At 36.6% G+C, this 22907-nt stretch overlaps 1 protein-coding gene across 1 annotated transcript in view; it reads right to left on the bottom strand.

The window, feature by feature from the left end:
- Positions 1-2954: 2954 nt before the first annotated feature.
- SLC26A7 (solute carrier family 26 member 7) overlaps positions 2955-22907 on the bottom strand; it is a gene marked incomplete at its 5' end in the record, with an annotated part of 73403 nt that continues 53450 nt past the window's right edge. The window contains 6 exons of the mRNA XM_084510922.1: positions 2955-3067; positions 15067-15170; positions 15260-15314; positions 16882-16982; positions 19953-20001; positions 21687-21824. Of these exons, the coding sequence (XP_084367048.1) occupies positions 3023-3067; positions 15067-15170; positions 15260-15314; positions 16882-16982; positions 19953-20001; positions 21687-21824 (492 nt within the window). The 3' untranslated portion in view covers positions 2955-3022. The remainder of the gene's footprint in view (positions 3068-15066; positions 15171-15259; positions 15315-16881; positions 16983-19952; positions 20002-21686; positions 21825-22907) is intronic.

Below are 22907 nucleotides of genomic sequence, written 5' to 3'. Positions count from 1 at the left end.
ACATCAAATCTTTTTCAGGGGTCATTCCATGAATCCAGCACTTCTTCAATGATATTTTTGGTGACCAATGAACTGATCCTTGTTGTCTTGATAAAAATCCTTTCTTGGGATTTCTCTTCCTTTTCTGTCACTACAAAAACTAGCTCCTCACAAATCCCAGACTGGAGAAGACAGCACCACTTCCATTATTCCAGATGTAGCCCCAAAAAATCATTTCAAAAAACTCCGTCAATTCCAAAAAATGTTATCTCTGATAATGAGTATTCCCTGTTTTCACTCCTCTGTATCTAAATTTTAATGTAAGTTACACCAACTGAATTTTTTAAGGACTTCTGGTGGAGCAGATCTTTAACAGATGTATCAGCTTCAAGGTTAAAATCGTTATGTAACTAAGTTTTTGGAACATAAAAGGAGACTGAGACTGTCTTTGCTGTGGGCTGTTACTTAGCACATGTGCATGTGAAAGCTACTACTTAGATGGCATTATGTCAAGATCTCAAAAACCAGAGGCTCCTCCAAAATATGGAGAAGAGTACTTGCATATTAAGGAAATAATGTGCTGCTCAAAGTGAAAAATAGAGAGGATCAATCTTACTATTCTGGTTCAGTAAGTCTGTGCAAAGAATGCTAATTCTGACATATTCATCCTATAACGAAATGAATTCCTCTTTCCTCCATATGAACCAAGCTAGGTCTATGGACTTGAGCAAAGAGGACAGAGACAGGTTGTACATCATTTGGAGAATGGGAAATCATAATCTGTTGATTCCTCTGATGAAAAATGGTCCAGTCCTTCAACAAAATATTAGAAAAGTTAGAGTTTAGCTACATGGTTTTGAACTCTGTGAAGGAGGTTGACAATGAAAGTTGTTCATTAAACCAAATGTCAGCCAAACTTGCAATGCCTCTTGATTAGCAAAATGGGTTTACAGGTTATGCCTTAGACTGCTTCCTCAAGGTCCCATTTCCCTAATTTTCTAAACTTGTGCTAATTAACTCTTCATGTGGACTCCTTGTTACTGATGCAGTAATGAGCTGCACCAGTTACCAGATGCAAAAAAAAAAAAAAAAAAAAAAAAAAATCCTGACTCAGCTGCCAAGGCAAAGTCTTTGTCTTGTTGTTCCCCATTTATATAGCTTTCTCTCCTGTGTTTAGTACAGGAACATCCTCCAAAGGAAAGGTGGACTCCTGCATCATGCCTAGGCCTCTGTTTAGGAGGAGGCTTTTACTCATTTGTATTTCCAAGCTCAGGATGGCCAGCACATGAAATGACCATGGAGACATGAGGTGGGATTCTGCATGCTCCCCCAAGTGTTCAAACCTTTCTGATATAGAGTCTGTCTCTGCACTGTTGGTGCAGTGGTAAAAAATAATTTTGAATAAAAAATCCTTATCCATAGCCAAGATTCATGTCTTGAAGTGTTCATTATCTGAACAACAAAGGTCTGTAATCAAAATATCCTGATGTTAAAATTCCTGTTGTATCTCCATATTTTTAAATATAGCCACAATTTCTCTCTAATTTAGAATCTTATGCTCTGCAAAGCCAGGCAACTGTTCAGCCAAGAGTGGCAATGAAGGTTAACTAGCAGTTCCTGTCTTCAGAGATCAGCCGATGTCATTGATTATGGCAGTTGTATAAAGAAGGAAATGAGGAAACCACGCTAATTTTAGTGTTGTTGAATCTTCATCATAGTGAAAGGTGAAGAACAAATGAATGCTTAATGAAAACAATTAGAAATATTGGAAAGGAATAGTTCACAAAGTAAAACTGAAAAAACTACACAGAGGTGTGTGTGTTTCTATGTGCTGTAAATGACATTACAGACTAGTAAGTCTTTGGAGGAGCAAGAAGTGTTTCGACTACCTATTTTTGTCTATAATACAGAGGTAAATGCTTAGAATTATACCTATATTCAAAAAGTTGATGGCAACTTACTAGCCAGAGCCAGTAAGTCATAGCTACATACACATTCCATGGGAATGACACACTGGGAAGTGTAAAATGTCTGAATGGGACTCCCGTGTCATTCGATAGACTGCCCAAGGAGCCAGACAGCCTTTGCTTCACTCACTGACTGGTCTCTTGAACTTAAACATCTGTTGGGCATGGAAGGGCATTTCAAACACTATAATAGCTGCTAGGAATATGTCTTGTTACCATTAACCCCTTGTGTCACCAACTTTGAGGAGCAAAATCTACACTGCAAGCTCTGGTACAAGTTAACACAGTGCAATCTCCGCATGCAGACATAACCCTTGCCAGGGATAATGAATTAATTCTCTCTGGAACTCAGACAAAGGCTGGCAAAACAAGAGAAGTTTGCAGTGATGTTTTTCCCCTTGTTGTGTTTGCAAGAGGCAGGCTGACTGTGGATTGCTCTGTAATGAATATGAAATTTACTCTAGAACAATTTTCTTGTTTTGAGAGAATGCAAAAGAACTCAACCTGGTGAGTTTATCATATTCTTGCTTTTAATGATTTCCAGGAGAAATCAGAGGACATCCTAAATGAAATCAGATACATAAGGGATGTATATAATTACATATAAATTTTAAGGGACAGAAATATTTTCAATAGTGGGACATTTTTTTAAGGTTGTATTTAAAAAACAAACAAACAAACAACAAAAAAAAACTCTCCCCCTTTCTTGTGGCTTTAGGCCTATTTTACCCTTCCAGCCTTTTAGTGTCACAGTTTTTTATCAGATAGCAGTATCTTGTGCAAGAGGAAAAAAAAATATATATATATTTCTCTTTCAAAAAAAAAAATAATCCAAAGGTTTCATTGTGCAATGAGAAAGGGTCTGATGACATTTTCTAGCAGCCAGCAAATCATGCTGTCATGCATAGGGAAAAAGCCTCTAAAATATCCCCAGCTAAAATATCACAAAATTATGTAGAGCTCAATTCTGGGGAGCCATCTGCCATGTGAAAGCTCCACTGATTTCTAAAGGCGTTCATTGCAGGCAGGCTTGCAGGACTGGACGCATAATTTGTCCCTTTTAGAAACTGTAGCTGTCAAAAAGAAGCCTTCATCACAAACACTTGAGTGGCAGAGGCTGCCTGAAAAAAAAAAAAAAAAAAAAAAAGGCCGTGAATTCAACTGGGCAAAAAATACACCAACATACCCTCGACAGGAGTTTTTTGTGCTGTCTGTGTGCCACAGCTACAGGTGTAGAAATGAGCTACCCATGAAAGGTCTGATCCTGCAATGCGTATGCATGGAAATCTGGCTGCTCTCGGGAAGTTTTCTGTTCAGAAAGTGTACAGATAAGGTTCCTCTTTAGTAATTGCCCCTTTCTGAATTATAAGGCCTTTTAAAATATAAGTTAAATAATGCCGGCCCACTTGGGAGAATCTTCATAATACATATACACAGATATATAGAGTATAGACTACAGTTATGTAGACTGAGGTATGTATATGTGTATATGTCTAAAATTTTAGTATTTCCAGTCATTTTATTAACAAGTAAATGTTGGGGATGGTTTCATGGGTTCTACCTTAGGACAGAACAGCCTCTCAGTGTCCTCCCTCCCAGCTGTATGTTTTTGGGAACACTGAACCTAGATGTGGAGGAAGAAATCTGCAGAGAGGCAGAAGGGGATGTGTTTTACAAATTGCAGCCTGATGAGGACTGCAACAACATTAAACACCCATGGAGAGTTTCTATAATACAAATACTAAATGAAAAATCTTTTATGGCAATAGTGAAAGCAAAGCTTTTGATATATATATAAAATAGACAAAATTCCATTAATTTTCAACTCAGGACAGACGGTATATTTGAATTTACAGACATGCCAAATGGTAATTTTGGCTTCCAGTCTTTGAGATGTGGCTGATCTATTATGGGTGATAACAGCATATGCTACTTTCTGAGTCAGTTTCTGTTATGTCATGAGAGGCACCACTGCTAGTAATGGGAGGCATTTTTACGTTAGCTAAATTGCAGAGTGAGGTTCATAACATAACAAATAGGTGGGCTTCAAAGGTAGATTCAGTGTTTGAAATGGATGTCAAATTCAATACTGCTTAAATAAATCAACAAAAGCAAACCTGGCATGACAAATCAACATGGCATGTAGTTTGTTCAGTTTTTTTTTTTTCTCCATGTCAAAGGGTTGTGTGCCTTGACAACTTCCTTTAGCTGGTTATGCCTGGGAGACTCAAAGGAGACATTTGGCCTTTGTGGGTCTGTGTCTGAACTTGTATGTCCTGGGGAGGTACGTAGCTGCTTGAGACGCCACTGAGCAACGATGAACAGCCAAGGAATGGCAATGTCTGAGTGCAATTTGATGGAGCAGATGTTGCATCCCGGCACTCCACAGCTGCCCCAAGGCTTTGTCTGGTGTGAGCCCTTCCCTAAATGAGTTTTCATAATGAATTTATTTGTTAATTGACACATAAAAATCTATGTTAATATAACATTAAGGACCTATCTTAAATTAACATGGCCAAGAAATTGGAGGGAAAAAAAACACAAACAAACAAACAAACAAACAAAAACACACAAGAAACCCTGAACTTGAATGTCACCAACACTTATCTTCTGTTTTCCATGGGGAAGAAACTGCTGGTACAGACACACTTTACACCCCACAAAATTAAGCAGGTTTTTTTTTTTTTTTTTTTTTTTTTCCTCCTACTTGCTAATGAAAATAGCATTTGCATAGGAAAGTCCTTTCTGATACCTGTACAGGCACACGCAGCACCTCCAGTGCTTGGTAGAGGTCTTGGCAGTTGCTCCTGACTGTGATGAGTGCAGCAGCATTTGCTTTTACCTGGTGCCCAAACTTGTAGTTCTGGTGGCAGAACTAGACCTGAGCACAGCAGATTTGGGGCAGATTTTGGTGATCTGTCAAAACACACTTTAAGTTCTCAGACCACACCTTGGACCACACAGCCCGGGTGAGCAGGATGTTGCCCTTCTAAGCCGGGGACCAGGGAGAAGGTAGGTTCAGCAGCCATCCAAACCTACATGGATGTCTCCCAATAAATGGGGCAGTAGGACTATCATCCTATCTTTGAATTAATCTTATGGCTGAATATATTTCTCATTTACCTTCCTCTCCTCTAGCTAACACACTTCTATTCCTATCCTAAGTTTTCTTGGAGACGTGCCATGAACTGTGCCTGCCACTACCCCACTGGTTCCTGTTGAAGTATCTGAGTAGCGGCATTGATGGAGGAAAAATGATTGAAGTGCTTTGAGTGCTGTTTGCAAAGACTGCCCACAACACGGAGGTGTTAATGCTCAGGATACACCTGTTCCTCCTTATGGACCACCTGTCTCTCTGAAAAGGTGTAGTCTGTGAGGTTAAAAGAGACAGATGTCAGCTTGCTCATACAAGTACTTCTCGCTGTTATGGATGAAACACCTATAAATACTACATTTTGTCTGAAAGAAGAAATCTTACTCTCGAAAACAAAACAAAACCAAACAAACAAAAAACCTCAACACCCTCTTTTATTGCTAAAGTAATTTAAAATTTAATTTAATTTAAATTTTAAAATTGAAGTAATTTAAATGCTATTACAACTACATTAACAGGCTCAGTGGCAGTGTGGGGCAACTATCTGTGTGAGGCAATTGGCACCTCTGCAGAAAAATTACTTGTCTGCTAATCAGGGGCCTGCCAATAGCAAATGGTTGAATTTTTTGTCATGTGCCTCCTTATGCAGCATCCCCGTGCAGCCTGACATCCCAGCTGCCCCACATGCCTTCAGACTTTTCATCCATGCACAGTATCACACACTCCCATTCCCATGATATTTCTTCTCTCATTTGGTCTCTTCCCACACTCTTCTGCCTCCTCTCAGTCCCATGCACCATGGCCTCATATCTCACTAGCATCTCAGCCCTGGTCTGCAGCTCTGCATCTGAACCATTGCACGTGTGTCACAGTCACTGTTGTGCATGGGGTACTCAAGCTGTAGAGGAGCTTATTGGAGAGAGGACAGGGGAAGAAGGAAGGAGTGAAGCCTTCAAGACCCTGGTCTCCAGAGTATCATGGGTCCCCTAAAAGTCACCACCTCAGTTTCATGGTGCTGGGAATTGAAGACATTAGGTATGCCAGAGATATGTGAAGTGGAAGCAACAGTGGAGCCAGGCCAGCAATGAACCTGAAGATCGGCAGATTTAAACACAAATTTACTGCTGAAAATAAAATGAAAATGCAGATTGCAAATGCAATATTCCAAAACCTGTTTCATATCTGGATACACTCCAAGACCAAAAAAGAGAGGTTGATTTTTTTTTCCTTATCAGTTAGGATTGCTCTCATTCTTTCAAAACATGTCTTCCTTTATGGAAGTACTCTGAATTAAGAATTTGGCTAAAGGAATCAAGCAGAAAGCTTGAAACAGAAAGCAATGAAGTTCCAAAGATTTAAAAGGAGTTAGAGAGAAAGCAAAGAGAAAAAGGAACCTGAAAGAAAATTCATAGAGCATTTAAAATTATTAGTTTATACTGAAGTACAAACTAACTACACTGAAGTATAAACTATCTACACTGAAGTATAAACTGACAATTCCAGTACTGTGACCACTAAGCTTTCTTGGATGTGAAATGTCATAATATTATTTTAAAACATATTAGAAGAGGACTTTAGTAATAGAGATGTAAACACACAGCAGGTCCACAGAGGCAGAAACTCTCCCATCTGTAGACTGCCACAGACAAATTGTTGCTATAATTACTATAGCCTGTTCAGGCTTCAAATGTTTGTGATAGTCCATTGCAATCATGAGTTTGATTTAAAGACCATTCCCTTGAGATTATAAAACATGGCTACCAGATCACACAAAAGAATGAAGCTCTGTAATGGAATAGGTCCTCTCCTGTCCTCATGTTTCTATAATCACTTTTTCTATCACTGTGCTGGTTCAGTTCCTTCAGAAGCTGCAAGTGGTCCAAACCCAAAACCACCCCAGACAGATTATGTGTCATTCTGCAATGCTCCTGGCACTTTGTCAGTAGACTAATAGAAACCTTGTTTCCTGAACTGATGAGCAAGAAGCTTTTTCATCCATACTACCTGGGTCTACAAATGTCAGCTTATTTGCTGGTGGCTTTCTTTACATAAACAAAGCAATTCACAGACAAGCTAAAATGTGCAAAAATCAACATTCAACAAAATCTGACAACTATTAGTAACAATTACGGGATCAAATTCGTTTCTCTCTCAGATGTAATAAAGACAGTGTGTCTAGTTTGTGGGAGGTACTTTGTGGGATTTAGGTGAAAGGATCAGGTGCAGCTTAATCCAGCACTGTGGAGTTTTAAAAAATTCTTAAACCCTGGCTGCAGTTTTAAAGCACAATGGACATAAAAAGCATTTACAATCACCAAGTCAGACAGGGACAGCACAGACCTTTATGACCACTTACACATCTGTTCCCTCAGTTCTTCTCAATCCTTAATCACCTGAACATATCCAGCACAAAAAGCCTTTTTAGTACTGGAAGGCACATTAGGAAAAAATTAAACAGCTATCCATTTCTCTGCTTCTGCAAGTCATGCTTTCCAGAAATGCTGTGGAGCCAGAGGACTCCTGTTAGGGAAGAAGTTGCGCTCAAAGCTACCTCTCATGCCCCTGGTGAGAGCCCACCTTGGGCTCCAGTTCTGGGAATAAAAAGAATGAGGTTACTCAGCCATCTCACTCCAGAGTGCTTTCCTTGCCATTTTGTGAGTGTAGTCAAGCATAGATGTAGAAAACAAACAACAAGAACAACAAAAACACCTTTATCATTAAGAATATTTCACTGTATATCTACTATAATTTGGTGACACTACAAGCCATTTGTATTTTGCAAACCATTGTAAAATTAAATTTAAAAAAAAATAAATAAAAAAATGTAGAAGTTGTATTAATTTTGGTAGAGGTAAATGCTTTCCTAAATTACCAGGCTTGAAAAATTTAGCTACTACTTTCAAGACCAAATTTTTAAAGGGATGTCGATCTTTTTTTCTGTTGATGTCATCGCAGTTATTAAGGGAGTGGGAGGATTTACCCATAATTTCCCTTATACTGGGGTAAGCCACAGACTTTATATATGCTATACCATCAGTGTGCACCATCTGTAGATGTAAACTACCGAGTTAAATAAGATATATTCAAATGACTGTATATGCATAGAGGCAATATTGGGAAAATTAGCCCAAGATTTCTGTATTCTTTATATAGGTAAAAGCATCTGTTAGACACCATACTCCCCTAAGAATTGTGAGGAAGCCAAACTTCTGAATATAATACAATTTCTCTTTTCTCATTATTAAGATCTAATATATTTTGAGGTTGGAGAAAGAAAAATATCTCATCCCAGATTGGTTAGACCAAAACGTTTAAAAAAAAAAAAAAAACAACAACAACAACAACAAAAAACACCTGCTAAGTATTGAAATAATGAGGGCATCTTCCTGCTGCCACATGTAAATTGGCTCATATTCCAATTTATTTCTGTATAAATTTATTGTTGTGTATGCTATTACACAAAATTGAAATAAGAAAAAATAATGCATCAAAAAACATATGGAAACATGCAGATTATGTGATCTTTACTAAAAATCCATCTTAATGATGAAAGCACCATTTAGCATCCACACTGGAAGTGCACTTGTTCATTTATTTATGAGATGCTACTTTCTGTAGACAAAGAAAGTATCTTCCAAAAATAGGAGTGCCATATTTTCAAGGCATACTGTGTATTTTATTTTTGTAACTAGTAAATGTCAAACAGTATTCATACACAGTATTGACGCATTAATGTTTTCATTCAACAGTGAAGATACCTTTCCTTGTTACATTATATATTTATGGCACACAGAGCTGTCAAATAAATTATGTCAAAGCAGCTGAAGTCAGACCTTGTGACACTTGAATCATAGAATCAGGGCAAATAACCTTTAAAAAGAAAGACATATGATGAGAATTAGAACCATTTAATTTGCATAAATATAATGTTAACAGTCTTTTCCTTATTACACGTTTTATGCCTAATTTATAATTGTCACTATGTTCACTTCTTAACATCAGTTTGCACTCTATTTTTTTTCCTCATTGCTTGCTTTGTTTTGGAACGTGTGAAACACAAATTCTGTAAGAAGCATATGATCAGATCCCCATTTTAGCATATTCTGATTAGCGCATCTTAAATTTTATGGGAAAACTCTTCATTCACGTCATATAATATCTAACATTTAGAATTAATTCCTAAAAATAGCTAAGAAATCCTAAACACATCAAACAAATACCAAATCTCTAAAAATATTGAGCAACTCTTGAAAATAATATTACATTAATGTTTTCCTATGTAGTGCAGAATGCACCAAAATGTGCAATATTGAAACATGGATCTTTACAACTCACATGTTCCATATGCTTTGAGTTTAGGGGTGTAAAACCTGTACATCCGAGTACACAGATAGGAATCAAAATGAGTGGCCAGATTTTCTGAATTGTTTACTGCCTGGAGCCCCTGTTGGTTTCATTAGGTGAAACCTTGCAGAATGGCACATTAGGTGAGGAGATGCTTCCTCAAACCTCTGCTGTGAGGAGTAGAATCTCTCTTGCCTTCAGAAACCAACAGGAACCAGGGGAGCTCAGCACTTTGCAAGACTGGACTCCTTGCTACCAACACACAGCCTTACACATGCAAGCACAAGTAATAAAACTTTGCATTACTCTGAAAAGTCCCTATGTCTATTCAGGTAAATCAGGCTGGAAGGTACAAAGATGCATGGCTGCCTCAAGGGGACAGAATAACAAAGCCCCCTTATTCTTTTGGCTGCAATCCATCTCAGTTGTGAGAGTGATACCAGGGCATTTAATAGCACATGGACTTTGTGCAGCCCCTTTGCTACAGGGTGGGTTTGGTTCACTTTGCCTTCCTGCTCAAGAAGAATATGGTGCAGCTAACAGGACATCAGGGGATAAGTTGCTGCAGACCTCAGCATAAGTTACAGCCTAATGCTTCCTGTGAGCCAGAGCCAGTGGACAGTATATACAGAATAGCATCAAGGACAGGTTAAAACTGATATTGAACTCCAAAACTAAAAGGTTTAGGGTGTTTCCTTGAATCTTCACCAAATAATCAGGCAGTTGTTTGCCAGATAACCGTGCATACACACAATCAGCAGAGATTTGCAGAGAGTCATGCAGATGAGACACTCAGCATCTCACAGGCCACAAGCAGAGAGATCAATGATAATTCCCTGGCAGTCAGTCACTACTTTATGAAATCTGACAGCATCTGGTCACCTAAAGACAGGCAAAAATCACCAGTTTTCATAAATGTCAATAATTTGGTGGTCCAAAAAAAATATAAATAAATAAATAAAATAAAATTACTTCAGCACTGAAGTAATTTGCCTTCCTAGGTAACTCATAGAATAAAAAAATAAAATTAAAAAAAAAAAAAAAAAAGACTCTCACCCTGTAACCACTGCTCTGTAAAGCAGTGGTCTGGCAAAGCAGATATTCAGTGCATATATTCAGTGCAGATATTTTAGAAGCAATTGAAAGGGAAGCTTCCATTGCTGCCAGCTTCAAAGCACCTTCATGGACTCCTCGAATGCTCTGTTCTTCTGAGAAAAAACTGTCATTAGTGGTGCTACTTGCCAGAAAGGGAAGTTAATTAACAATTTATATGCCCAGAAATAAGAGGAAATTTAGGTTAATTATACAAAGTAAAATATATTACAGGAACATTACAAGTATCCCAAGCCCCAGTGCTGGAAGATTAGAAAAGTCAGAGTCATAAGGTAAGAAATGTATTTCTTCCTTGATTCTACCCTGAGAGACAATTAAGCAGTAATCACAGCATTAAGACAATTTGAATTTGTAGTCTTACACAGATGAAACACATTTGTAAGTGATATTGTGTCACAGGAAGGTCTTTGACCTAATGGGAGATAAATGTCCATCTCAAAACAGCCATTTAGCTGTAGCAATGTTATTTCTATTGAACACAGTGAAAAGTGGAAGATATTTTGATTAGCACTACAAATTTCTTAATTTGATGCAGACAGCTTCATCAGGCACTAACATTACAAATAATTTTAACAGCATCTGTGTTCTTTCATTAACAAGATCATTCAGAACAAAACTGAAGGTCTCATGGTCGATGCTATCTTTGCTAAAGACCACAGTTTAACAATTTCATTAACCAACATATCCACAAATCTTCGGAAAATACATTTAGCCATCAAAGAATAAATAATGAACTTAATAGAAAAGATAACTTTTATTCATTTATTCAGCTTGCAGTTAAGTAGAGATCTCCATTCAGCTGTGACATACAGTTGATTCTTCTACAATTAAAGCACAATGTAAACAGTTTCTAAAGTGTTCATAAATTACTAAAACTGTCTGAGAAAATTAATAACCAAATGTTATAGCCTGTTACTATGTCCAAGGATGTAATGAGTCATTTGCAATCAACTACAGCATCTGACACAAATGCACTTGGCACAATGAACAGAACTTACTTCTGTGTATAACAAGCTTCTTACAGTTACTAATCAGCATTTTGCATAGTATTTTTGAAACGTTATCTTAGTAGAACACATAAAGAATGCTTCTGCTCATCTGTGGCACAATGCGTGAAATAGCCCTAATAGTCACCTATGACTGAAAAGGTAAAAGAACACAGGGCTCTCTCCCATTGTCTCCTAGTAACGTGGAATGATCAAGGACAGAAGAAAGGCTTATATTTGCCTTAACAAAAATATGCAAGATGTGAAAATCACTCCGTGAGCTGCCTCATCTATGTCTGGTAGCTGCTTTGGGCGGAGAGAGCTGTGTCCAGACAAACATACAAACGTAACTGCTGCTGAAAAGAGGATGCTTAGCATTAGATTTTGGCTATGCACTCCAGCTTCTCCCTTATGCACTTCACCCTTATAATTCTCTCCTCTCTGTAGTGCTAAGATAACCATTACAGCCATGCCATATTCATTTACATTTTAGCTTCCATTGTTTAAGGTCAGTGAGGTAATTACATACTCCTCATCCATTCTCATTTTTTTTTCTCCTCAACTTTTACATTTTACAGCTTGTGTACATATATGGCAAAAAAAGACGAGGAAAAAATCTTCACATATGTTGCCAAATAATATGATACTGATGTGATAGCACAATTTAATATGATTGATGGCAATCCATAATTGCAATCCAAACGTGTGAATTCAACCTGTGAATTCTTCCCACACCCCTCGTTTGTGTGCTCACATAAGCTGGAATTTGGGCTGAAAATTGACACATGCCTTCTGTGTCTCTCTAGGGTCATCTCCCAGCTGCCCCAGCTGAAGATTCCAGCCCTGATCAAATTCCAGCAGCAATTCAGAAATGCAGACTATGCTGGAAACAAGAAAAAGTTTTGGAAAAATGTTACCAATTTTTCCTCTTCAATCTGAGCTAAAGAATACCTGTGACACTGAAAATATAGCAAACCATTATAATAACTCATGACATCTACTAGAAGAAGAGACGATCCAGTGCACTTAGACAACATCCATCTGCCTTCTTTCAATATACTGTGTTCTCACTGACCTTGGCAGGCATTAAAAAGCATATAATAACCAAATATGAAAAATGCAAGAATATGTTAGCTGTGATATGACGCTGTTATTGCAAATAGCTATCTTGAACAGCAAAAAGGATAAGTAAAGCTATTAGAGTATGCAGTGGTATATGGCTTCCTGCATATACTGTATCAATTATAACACACTGCTTTCAAGAATTCATGTCTCCTTACTCCATGCACAAAACTACAGATGCATATTACAACTAATGTTATAATAAAAGATATCTAAAAGAGAGTAAACAGCCAATACCCCACATCTGCTTTCTAATAATTTGTGTCTAAATGTGTATAAAAATATTATATAAAACCATTATAGAACAATTGTATGAACATTCTCTGAGTGATAGCAGCTAAAGATATTTTTTTTTTCTGAATGGCAGATCTGTCATTACTGAATGTTGTAAATATGTATGGCATACAAAGTAGCATCTATGAGATCTCCTGGAAAAAAAAAAAAATAAAATTGCTAAGGAGAAACTGTGGTATAGTTCATTCTGAATATGAGCTGATTGGACTAGCCACATTTGATGGGTCGGCATCACACTTCACTCTGTTCACTGAACTTGCTGTAATTCTAAATTGTGAGAAACAGAAGGAAAAAAAAAAAAAAAAAAAAAAAAAAAAGTATTAGAATGTTTTCCTAGAATAGCATGTAAAAGTAGTGGATGAAAGACTGATGTGAGGGGATCAGAAATGTAAATCCAAACAAATCACTTTCCATAAATCTCCACCCTTTTCCACTCTGTTCTTTTCTATTCTATCCTGCCATTTTTTCTTCACTCAAAATTCCTGCTGACCTTAGCATCTTAAAAAGTCATGTGAAGTGTAGACACAGTTACAATGTGGTGCTGCTATTGCGGTCACCCTTCCTTTTTACTCCTGTCCATATTATCTTATCTTCAGTTGTTAAAGGCAAGGAACACATCAAGAAATCAACTCACATACATGTATTTTGAAAGCTCTGAAGAGGCATTGGCAGCATACATACACTGTCCATAATAATTACGTTCAAAATGTGAGACTGTGTGCAAGCTTTTCAGACTGCTCCACTAAACTATTATTCAGAGTTTTGACTTGCTTAGAGACTCCAGTAGAAGCACGTTACCAGTTCCTGGAAAAATGGACTTCTGAGCTCCTTTTTACTTGGACATTTATCCTGGTCTTTCTACATCCCATTACTATAAAATGGGTATGCTAGCTATCTTGCAAGAATGTTAGGAACATTAATTGGTGTCTATAAAGAACATAGATCTTTTATAACATAACAATCATGCTAATTCTTGTAATCAGACCCAGGCAAAATATACAATAGCCATCCCCATTATTTTTGCCCTGCAGTTACCATTGCAGTAAATTATTTTTGCAGAGCAACAAAGAAAAATGTTGAAAAGCACCAAAAGAGAACATACTTTTCCTAGTCAATCCACCAGAACAACAGAGTCAACTAGCCTTATCTGGGTAAATCAATGGAAAGTGTATTTTGTCCATAGGCAGCTCTAATTAAATTAGTAAAATGTGCCAGATCACAGTAAAGGGGAGAAAGAGAAAACAGAAACCACAGACCATGATTAGTTTAATGTCTCTTGGAGAGGGCTCTGAACTGAGCTCTAGCCATGTTTGGAATCATAAATACAACCATGGGAAAGCACGCTGCTTATAATGCATGCTCAGTTACACTGGGATTACAATGGAAAAGGCTTATACAGTTTACAAGGAAAGCCCAGGTTTATAGCCTTTTAACAAGGAATGGAAGAATTATTATTGTGCAAATAAATACTTGTTTAAGCAAATGCTTGTTCAAGCCTCTAGGCTCAATTTGTGATCAAATCCTTCTATCTCCTCCCTCTAGCTCTGCCCTTCACCTCATATATGTCCTCTCCCCTCTTTCCACCAGTGAGCAAACACATTACACTGCAGGGCCAGGCAGAGATGGGCTTTTTAGCTCTGAACAAATTTGCCGGGGATCCAGAAGTGTTTTGGTCAGAACAGCTTGGAACCCCAACTCAAATTTATCCGCCTTCTCTGTTACCTAACACGTGTGCATCTCAGGGTCATGCTAACTAGAGGCACGCTGTTTAAGCAGTGCAGACTGAGGAACAGAGTACAGCTTTAGTAAATCACAGCTGAGTACTAGGTGATTTCCCTCACCGAGAGGTTCTGTTAGGTATTTTGAGATGACATTATGCTTTCCAGTGGACCACACACCCAGGTTAATGCACCTGAACATCATGCCTCTGGATCCAACACAGAAGACATAGAAGTTATTGCAAAAGGAGAGGAAGAGAATGCAAGCAGGGAAAATGTGATAGCTGCAGCCCCAGAGGCTGAGGACTGGTTGCAGAGAATACAGATACAGATAAAAGATTTCTGCACAAAACATTCACTGTATAAATGAGATTTCCCCAGACTGCCAAAGTGCAGTGAGCATCCAGGAAGCCCCTCCAGACTTTATCTACCCCTGCTATAAGTCTTACCCTGTGAATCTGAATGGCATCAATTGCTGAAGAAACAGATTCAAAGAAGACAGGGTTTTCAGATTCAAGATTTCCACCGTACTGCATTGCTTTTATCAAGGAAGCTGTAATAAAACAAACATATGAGCACTGATAAGGTAGTGAGGATATATAAACTGTCATGTTAAAAAATTTGCTGTAAGCTGATACTTGCCTTTGCAGCATGCTAGCAACACATCAATGTGTCTGTTTTTACAATCCATGTAAATCTATATGTGTGAAAACATGAAATTAAAAAAAAAAAAAAAAAAGAAGAAGAAGAAGAAAAAAAGAAAAAGAAAAAAGAAAAAAAATAACTGTTTAAAATACCAACAGAGAATAAAATACACACACACAAAAAAAAGAATGTATTCAAAGTGGGTAGAGCATGAAGTGCTGCTGTTCAAGCTATGCTGACAGCAGCCACCAGAGAGAGCCCCTCTATAACACAAACGAGGCAAACCCACACTGAACAAGAAAGCATCATTTCCTCCCCGCTCCACAAAGTACCCTACAGTTCTACCGGTAATAAAACTAAAATGATTAATTATACAGCATTTATAATTATATTTGTTAGATTTGTTTTTCCAGTATGCCTTTTTCAACAAGTTTCTGCATCTTCTTTCTGTACGCTTACCAACCAGTCCAGAAAGACAGAAATTTGACCTATGAAACTTTGAAACTTCCAGCAGTCTATCAGAAAATTGCCGTAGCCATCATGCTACATTCTGCAGTAAGTTGTTCTTTATCCTTTCTTTGAAAATATGCAACTTAACAGAGACTAGGTATCCAATAAGCTAAAAAGTAACAAAAAGTGAAAATTACTCTAGAACAAGAGTAGGGCCTTTTCTGACAGATGAGGAAGCATCCAAAGCAGTCCCCATTAAAAATAAATAAATAAATAAATAAATAAAAGCAATTTTTTTTTTTTACCACGTCAGAATAACTAATTTTAAACAGAAACCAAAAGCCTGCTTCAGACTAAAAATCCCTTTAACTCTAGCAGCATTGACGATATTTAGGAAAGGAGTGTAACATGGAAGGAGTGCATTTCTTCTTTGGGTAACTCTGTTCTGGACCTGTCTTTCAGTTAGAGGTTGCAACCCTAAACTGTATCTCAAAGCCCAGGATGGAGTGGTGTCCCACAAATTTGAGATCTCAAAGCCCTTTTGGAAATCAGTTTCACAAATTGTTATATATATATATATATATATATATATATATATTAACCTACTAAGCTTAATGAATGACTTTATTTTGAGGGGGAATGTAATAAAGAATAACTTCCATTCACCTTACTTAATTATCCCAGTTTTCCTTTTGACTATGTACACACCTAGATATGTTGTTTTTTTTTGTTTGTTTGTTTGATTTGTTTTGTTTTTTAATTTAGCACTTAATTATTCACTTCAGTAAACTGAGAAAATAGTTAGGATAAGAAAAGGCCTTGGCTGAGACCCAAGTTATATAACCGACATAACTGACATGAGAGGGATGAATAAGACCTAAATCAGCTTAAAAATAAAGAAGTGCATAAAAATGAGTGCTTTCAGAAACTAATTTCCATTAAATATGAATACTTGCATTTGCACTGAATGTCACTTAAAATATTTAGAAGTACTAATATACAATTTTATATAAACATAATGCAGTTCGGTACCAAAACTCTGCTCATCTTTTCCATAAGTGACCATGTTTATTCACTAATCTCAGTGATGTGACTAGTAACTGGTCCCAATAACTTGTGTGTGTAATCATATATTTCTATGTACAGAATATATCTGGTGTTAAAAATACCTGAAGCAACATGGAGGCTCCAGTGTAGTCAAACAAACTCAGTCCACTGCAATCTAATATCAAAACACGTCGCTCACTCTGAGATGGCTGCAGTGACTCACCTGCACATTTGATATAGGAGAAAGCTTTCATTACCAAGTAGTCAAGAAATCTGTATAACAACAGAACAAAATAAGCCCAAAATATCACAGTAAAATTTGTCTATTGTTTACTGAGACACGTGTTAAGCAAATAGCACATTTTAGAAGTACAGATAAATGAAGGGGCATCAGAACAACGGGGTGAAGTCAACAGGCAGAACATATTAGTGAGATGTATTAGACAGAAATAGTCTCTCCTGGACAAAAAAAAAAAAGTTCTTCAGATTTGAAATTCTACATGATTCTGGCTTGTTTGGGAAAGTTCACTTAGGATTCACACAGAAAATATACCTCAGATTCTTAAACTACGCACATACTAAATGTGTCCTGAACTAGCATGCAGATGATTCCTGGCTTTCATAAAGGGAAAACAAGAAAACTATGTACATCTTATTTACATTGGTCTGTGGACAAATAACAGGTTTAATATTAGTTATCACAAAATATAAAATTCCGAAAAAAAAAAAAAAAAAAAAAAAAAAAAAGATGAATATGAAAGGAATTATGAATGTAAAGATAGGTTAATGATAGGTTAATTGAAATGGTTTTGACACAGCAGAGGAAAAGATTTTAAAATCTTGAGAGGACTTCAAATTTTCTTATTGTTTAGATTTATAATGGTGCTAATTCCTTTCTGACAGAAGTCTGAGTCTGTTGGACTTGCACCTTCAGAGGTTTACTTTCTTTATTAATGTACCTTGGACAGGACAAACACATTGCAAACAAAATTAAAGAATTTGAAAGAAAGCCTGCCTGGCATTACTGCAGTGGAAAACCAGGAAGGATTTATGAGATCTGCTGCTCTGCTTACTGTAATCAATTCTACAAAACTCTGTCTCCAAACCAGAAGAACTTACTCTTTCCCTGTTACTTACTCACCCCCAAAAACATGCACACTATATCTGCAGGTTCCAACAAGTTTTACCTTAAAAAATAGCCTGAGGTTACTTTTCCCTTTTTATTGTTATTCTGCTTAAATAAAAGTTAAAAGTTTGACAGTTCAAAACCAGATTTGGAATAAATATAATTACAGGTAACTTGCTTCTGTGTAACAGATGCAATAATGAAGAAATTGGAAGGAAGGAAATAAATAGAGAAGGAAGGAGGGAATTGATTTAACTTTATTTAACTTTAAATGTTACATTCAAGCACAGAAGTTGAGCTCACTTTACACCTGAAGTGCGCTTAGCTGATATGTTGCACAAGCGCACTTTGAAACCCTACTATTACCATACTCAATTCCCTTCCTTGACAAACATCGTTAAGGAACCACACACACACATGTGCATATGCATATATGGAGAGAGGCAATGGTGGACTGGAGCTCGCATTACCTTCCCAAAAAGCTGGCATCCTGCCGTTCAGTGGAGGCTGCCTGACTTCAGGAGGGCGGGATGGGGTGGTACAGACCTGCTGCCTCTGAACCACTGGGCAAGGGCAACAGAAACTAATTGTTGCTGATATAGACAATGTCAAATCAGTATTCCCCAGAAGCTGAAAATAAAGATTTTGACGAAGATGCTGCTGTGCCTTCTAGGATGACTGATGTAAGGACAAGAATTATGTCTTCCTGCTCACCTCCTTTCTAAAAATTTAGGCCCCAAGCTGCTTTAGTGATTTTTTTTTTCTCCTCCTCACCAGTTTTTATTTTAAAGCTTCCACAAAGAGTCACTGTACTCTGATTAGTACAAAGAACAACAACATTTAAGTCCTCAAGGCTTAAAAAAAGCAATCAGAAGAGAGGTCCTGTGCTGTCTGTTATTTCTGTAATGTGAGATACCAGTTCATCCAATGAAACCACATTTCAATGAAACCTGAAATGTGTACTGACAAGACCTTCCAAAGATCTCCCCACAAACACAATGCTGTGTGCTCATTTACCGTTTTACAGTATAGCACTGTATAGTCTCAATAGCCATTATCGTTATGTTGCTGTGCTACAGCAAAACATTCTATCAACCCCAAGTAAAGTAAACACTGTAAAAACATAAAAATGTCATGAGCCTAGTTAATAAGCATAAACTATCAGACAACAGCCCCCAAATCAGATTCTCTACTGTGGTCTTAATGCTTATAAGTGTTTTAAATAAACACAATATTTGAATTCCATCCATGATGAAGTCATCTGTATAAAGTATCTTCTGCAAAAGGTTCTACCAGTTATCCCATGGGAATGTACATGCTCTGGTTTGATTTAAATGCTATAAAATGTGGGAAGAGTAGAATTATCCAGCTTAATCCTTAATTAAAAGCAAACCCTTAGTTGTTTTCTTTTTTTCTTTATTCTGTGTTGTACAGTTTTACTGTGCTATATTGGTGGCCACTGTGTCACTGATAACTCAGATGACATTTATGAGTTTTTCTGTTCAATGCCTTTAAAGACCACAAAGACTTCACATAGACCTAATCCCATCCTATTTTTAGTTTTGCATATTAATGTTCAAGTCCCACAATGAGCTCAAAACCAAAACCAACCAACCAACTAACAAACAAACAAACAAAAAAAAACGCACAAGAAAACAAGATCATAGCTTAGCAAAACAGCTTATTATGCCTTTGGCTGAAGACCAATAAAGGCGGCCAAGCTGGAAGTGATCCCCTCCACACACACTAGGTACCCATATCAGTATGCATAGATTGATTTGTGTGAAATAACCAGAGAGTCCTGCAGAAAAAAAAATATTTTCATTGGTTTCCCACTTTTGAAATCTTATAAACTCAGTCAAGAACAGAATAAAAACAGGATCTGCTAGGCCAAGGTTAACAGTTTAATAATTTTTAGTACTCATGCTTCAGTGAAGGTGTGATCTATCTGAAATATTAGTTTCCAGACAATTTGAGTTCACCTATAAATAAATAGAAAAACCTGGAGCCATTTTGCACACTTACATCCATCTTGGTTTTAATATAATTTATAGAAAATAAACTCACCATGACAACTTCCATTGGAAAATGAACAGAGTAATGTGTTCTGCTCACACTGAAATAAAAGCAAAGAATGATTAGCATACCAAGGAAAACTAATCCAATGCAGAGTAACCAGAGAAAATCAATGCAATGCACAAGAATTCTTTTTTTCAATAGCAAAATTAACTCATTCTCTCCAAAAACCATATTGTCTATTGGATATGTTATATCTGCTGAGCAAGCCTTTAATTATTTTTTAATGTCATATAAAAATGTAACCTCACACCCCGCTTTTTTTTTTTTTCCTTCAGATGACTCAATCTCTTTGATATTTGTAGCTATTATAAAGCATATTATAAAAATGATGCTCTTGGGAAAGCAGAGGTTAAGAAGTAATAGAAAGAAGAGAAAGATGTTCTTGAAAAGATAAATTCAAGTTAGAAAACTTGTAAGATTAACTTCTACTTGATGCAATCTCATCTAAGATTTTAGTGAGAATAGTTCTGATGTAAATTTATTAAAGAGTTATGTTTATCTGGAGAAATGTTTTTGTAATGATTTCAATATGAATGTTAAGTTGCCAGTAGACATGTTTAAAACAGAATACAGCATGGAAACAAAATCCAAAGTGCAACTCTTTTTCATTTCCATTATGTTCCATAGAAAGACCATTATTTCACACACACACACAAACAAACAAAAACTATGCACAATATTTCAGTCAGCTGTACTGCCAAGTAATTTCCAGAATAGACAAAGGATAACATCTCACTCCTAAGTAACTTATAAATTAACTTAGTAATTAACTTATTAATTCATTACACTTATTAAATTAACTCATAAATTAATTCCATGAAAATCCTAAGTAATTTCTCTCAGTTTGGGAGTTTGTTATCTTGGTAATCCAAATCGGTTAAACTAGAAGAGCTAAGGAAAAAAAGCAGCACAATATCTGAGCTGGATTTCTGAATAACAAGAAGGCACCCATCAGAGTAGGAAAGGTAGTGCAGATCTTTAGCAAGAGACAGCAGAGGTGGTAGACAAATATTACTGTTTTAACAAACCATCGAGGAAGTATCTATGATTTTCCCAGTGCAGTTCACCAAACCGGATGAGATTGCCTACAGTTTATATTTTATTGTATTTTATTGGAATGTCTTTATTGTAATGATAGAAAAATAATAAATTTTCCCCTCTTTCTGGGAACATTGTAGGAATTTTTGGTAGCTATGTGCAAATAAACTTTAAAAATACAGTCCTTACTGGGAGATTTTCCAAAAACAAGTTCTACAAAATTTTTGTGCTATTTATTTTTCCAATACAATCAGTGCAGAAAATGAAAAAGAAACACCACCCTAGGGGAAAACTTCAAGCAGTTTGTACCTTCTTCCTATATCTATTAAAATTATTCATAGAATCAGAAATGAAGCATCTGTCTGTCATGGAGTCATCTCCAGAGCAAAGAAAAACAAACAAACAAAAAAATAATAACAAAAAATAACACACAACTTTATTCAAGTAGAATTTTAGCTACTCATTGCCTTTTCAAAGTCACAACCTCACATTAACTGAGGATATGTAATGGTTCCCAGAAATTTTGAAGAGCTTTGGCTAAGTGTTTTAATGTCTTTTACAGGACCACATATAGAGAGGTAGGAAAGATATTCTTTTCAAGTAATTATAATAAAAAATGCAAAGAAAACAATCATGCTCTTCAACACCGTCACCATGATTACTGAAGCATGTAGCACATCTTACCTTGTTTACATCTTCACATGCCTGGCTACTCATGCTATCCTTCTGGATTATTTTTGTAAGGTCTGCATGAAATTTCCTGGCATTCAGAAAGACTAATGGGTTGTTGACTGAAACTATCTTTACCTGTTTTAATGATTGCTGTGAAATGAAATAAACAAAATGCTGAGACGTTAATTTTGGTTTTACAAATTAAAATAATAATAACAACATCAGTAATTTCTTAAAAAGTCTTGAAAATTCCTGTAAATCAATCTAGAAGGAACTTTGGGTTGTAAGGATGATCTAATGGATAACCATCTTGATCAGCTTCATACATGACTGAAGTAAAAGAGTAATCTGTAATGAAAATTATCTTTAATTTAATTTGATTTTATTTTTAATTTAACTTTTTTTTTTTAATTGTTCTTAAAAAAAAGCAAAATCATTAATTCCAATGCACAATACTAAGAACTATCACCTGGCAAATAGTAGGAGCACTGTTTCAGTTGGTGTGATTTCCATACACAAGCAAGACAAGGTCTGCAGACTGGGAAAATCTTCTACTAGATAAGTATGATATGTATTGTAAAAAGTAAATGAGTTTTTGGAGCATACAATGCGTCTGGTTTAAGGAAACAGTCATAATGCTAATCTTGGTCATCTGAAGATGACTGTAGTACAATAGGGATATTTTTTAATGGAAATGAAAAAAAACACCACTGACTTCATTACAAGAGGAAATTCCCACCAGTCCAACTTCCCAAGTTCTCCTACCACCCCGAGCTGAAGATGAAGCAGAAAATCATTCAACTACAGCCTGCAGCAGAAGCTCCTGCCCTGGAAGAAATCTTTCTGTAGCCACTCTTACTTCACTAAGCCCTTCAGCAAAAGCAAATTCCTGATGGTTCCACTTGCACTGACTAGATCAAGACTGAGCCTGAGGCACAGATTTAAAATTTTGCTATCATTTATCTACAACCAACATAATCAATAATCTGCACAAGAACCATCGTCTGCCCTGGATCCTGTCTGCATTTTATCAAAAAAGTTTCATCCAAACTTCACACTGTAAAAAGCTAGTCTCAATGTGCATATATGCATATATAAATATATTAGATATCAGTATTAGCAGCTCAGTTGACACACATGTTTTCTAGGTAGAATTAACCTAATTCTACTGATGTCTTCACTTTCCACAGGTTATAAACCAACTGTGTGTCTCTCTTCCTTGGGAAAGAACCC

The sequence above is a fragment of the Aythya ferina genome (genome assembly GCF_964211825.1).
Source record: "Aythya ferina genome assembly, chromosome: 2".
Classification (NCBI taxonomy): domain Eukaryota; kingdom Metazoa; phylum Chordata; class Aves; order Anseriformes; family Anatidae; genus Aythya; species Aythya ferina.
This window is presented reverse-complemented; position numbering and strand designations above follow the sequence as displayed.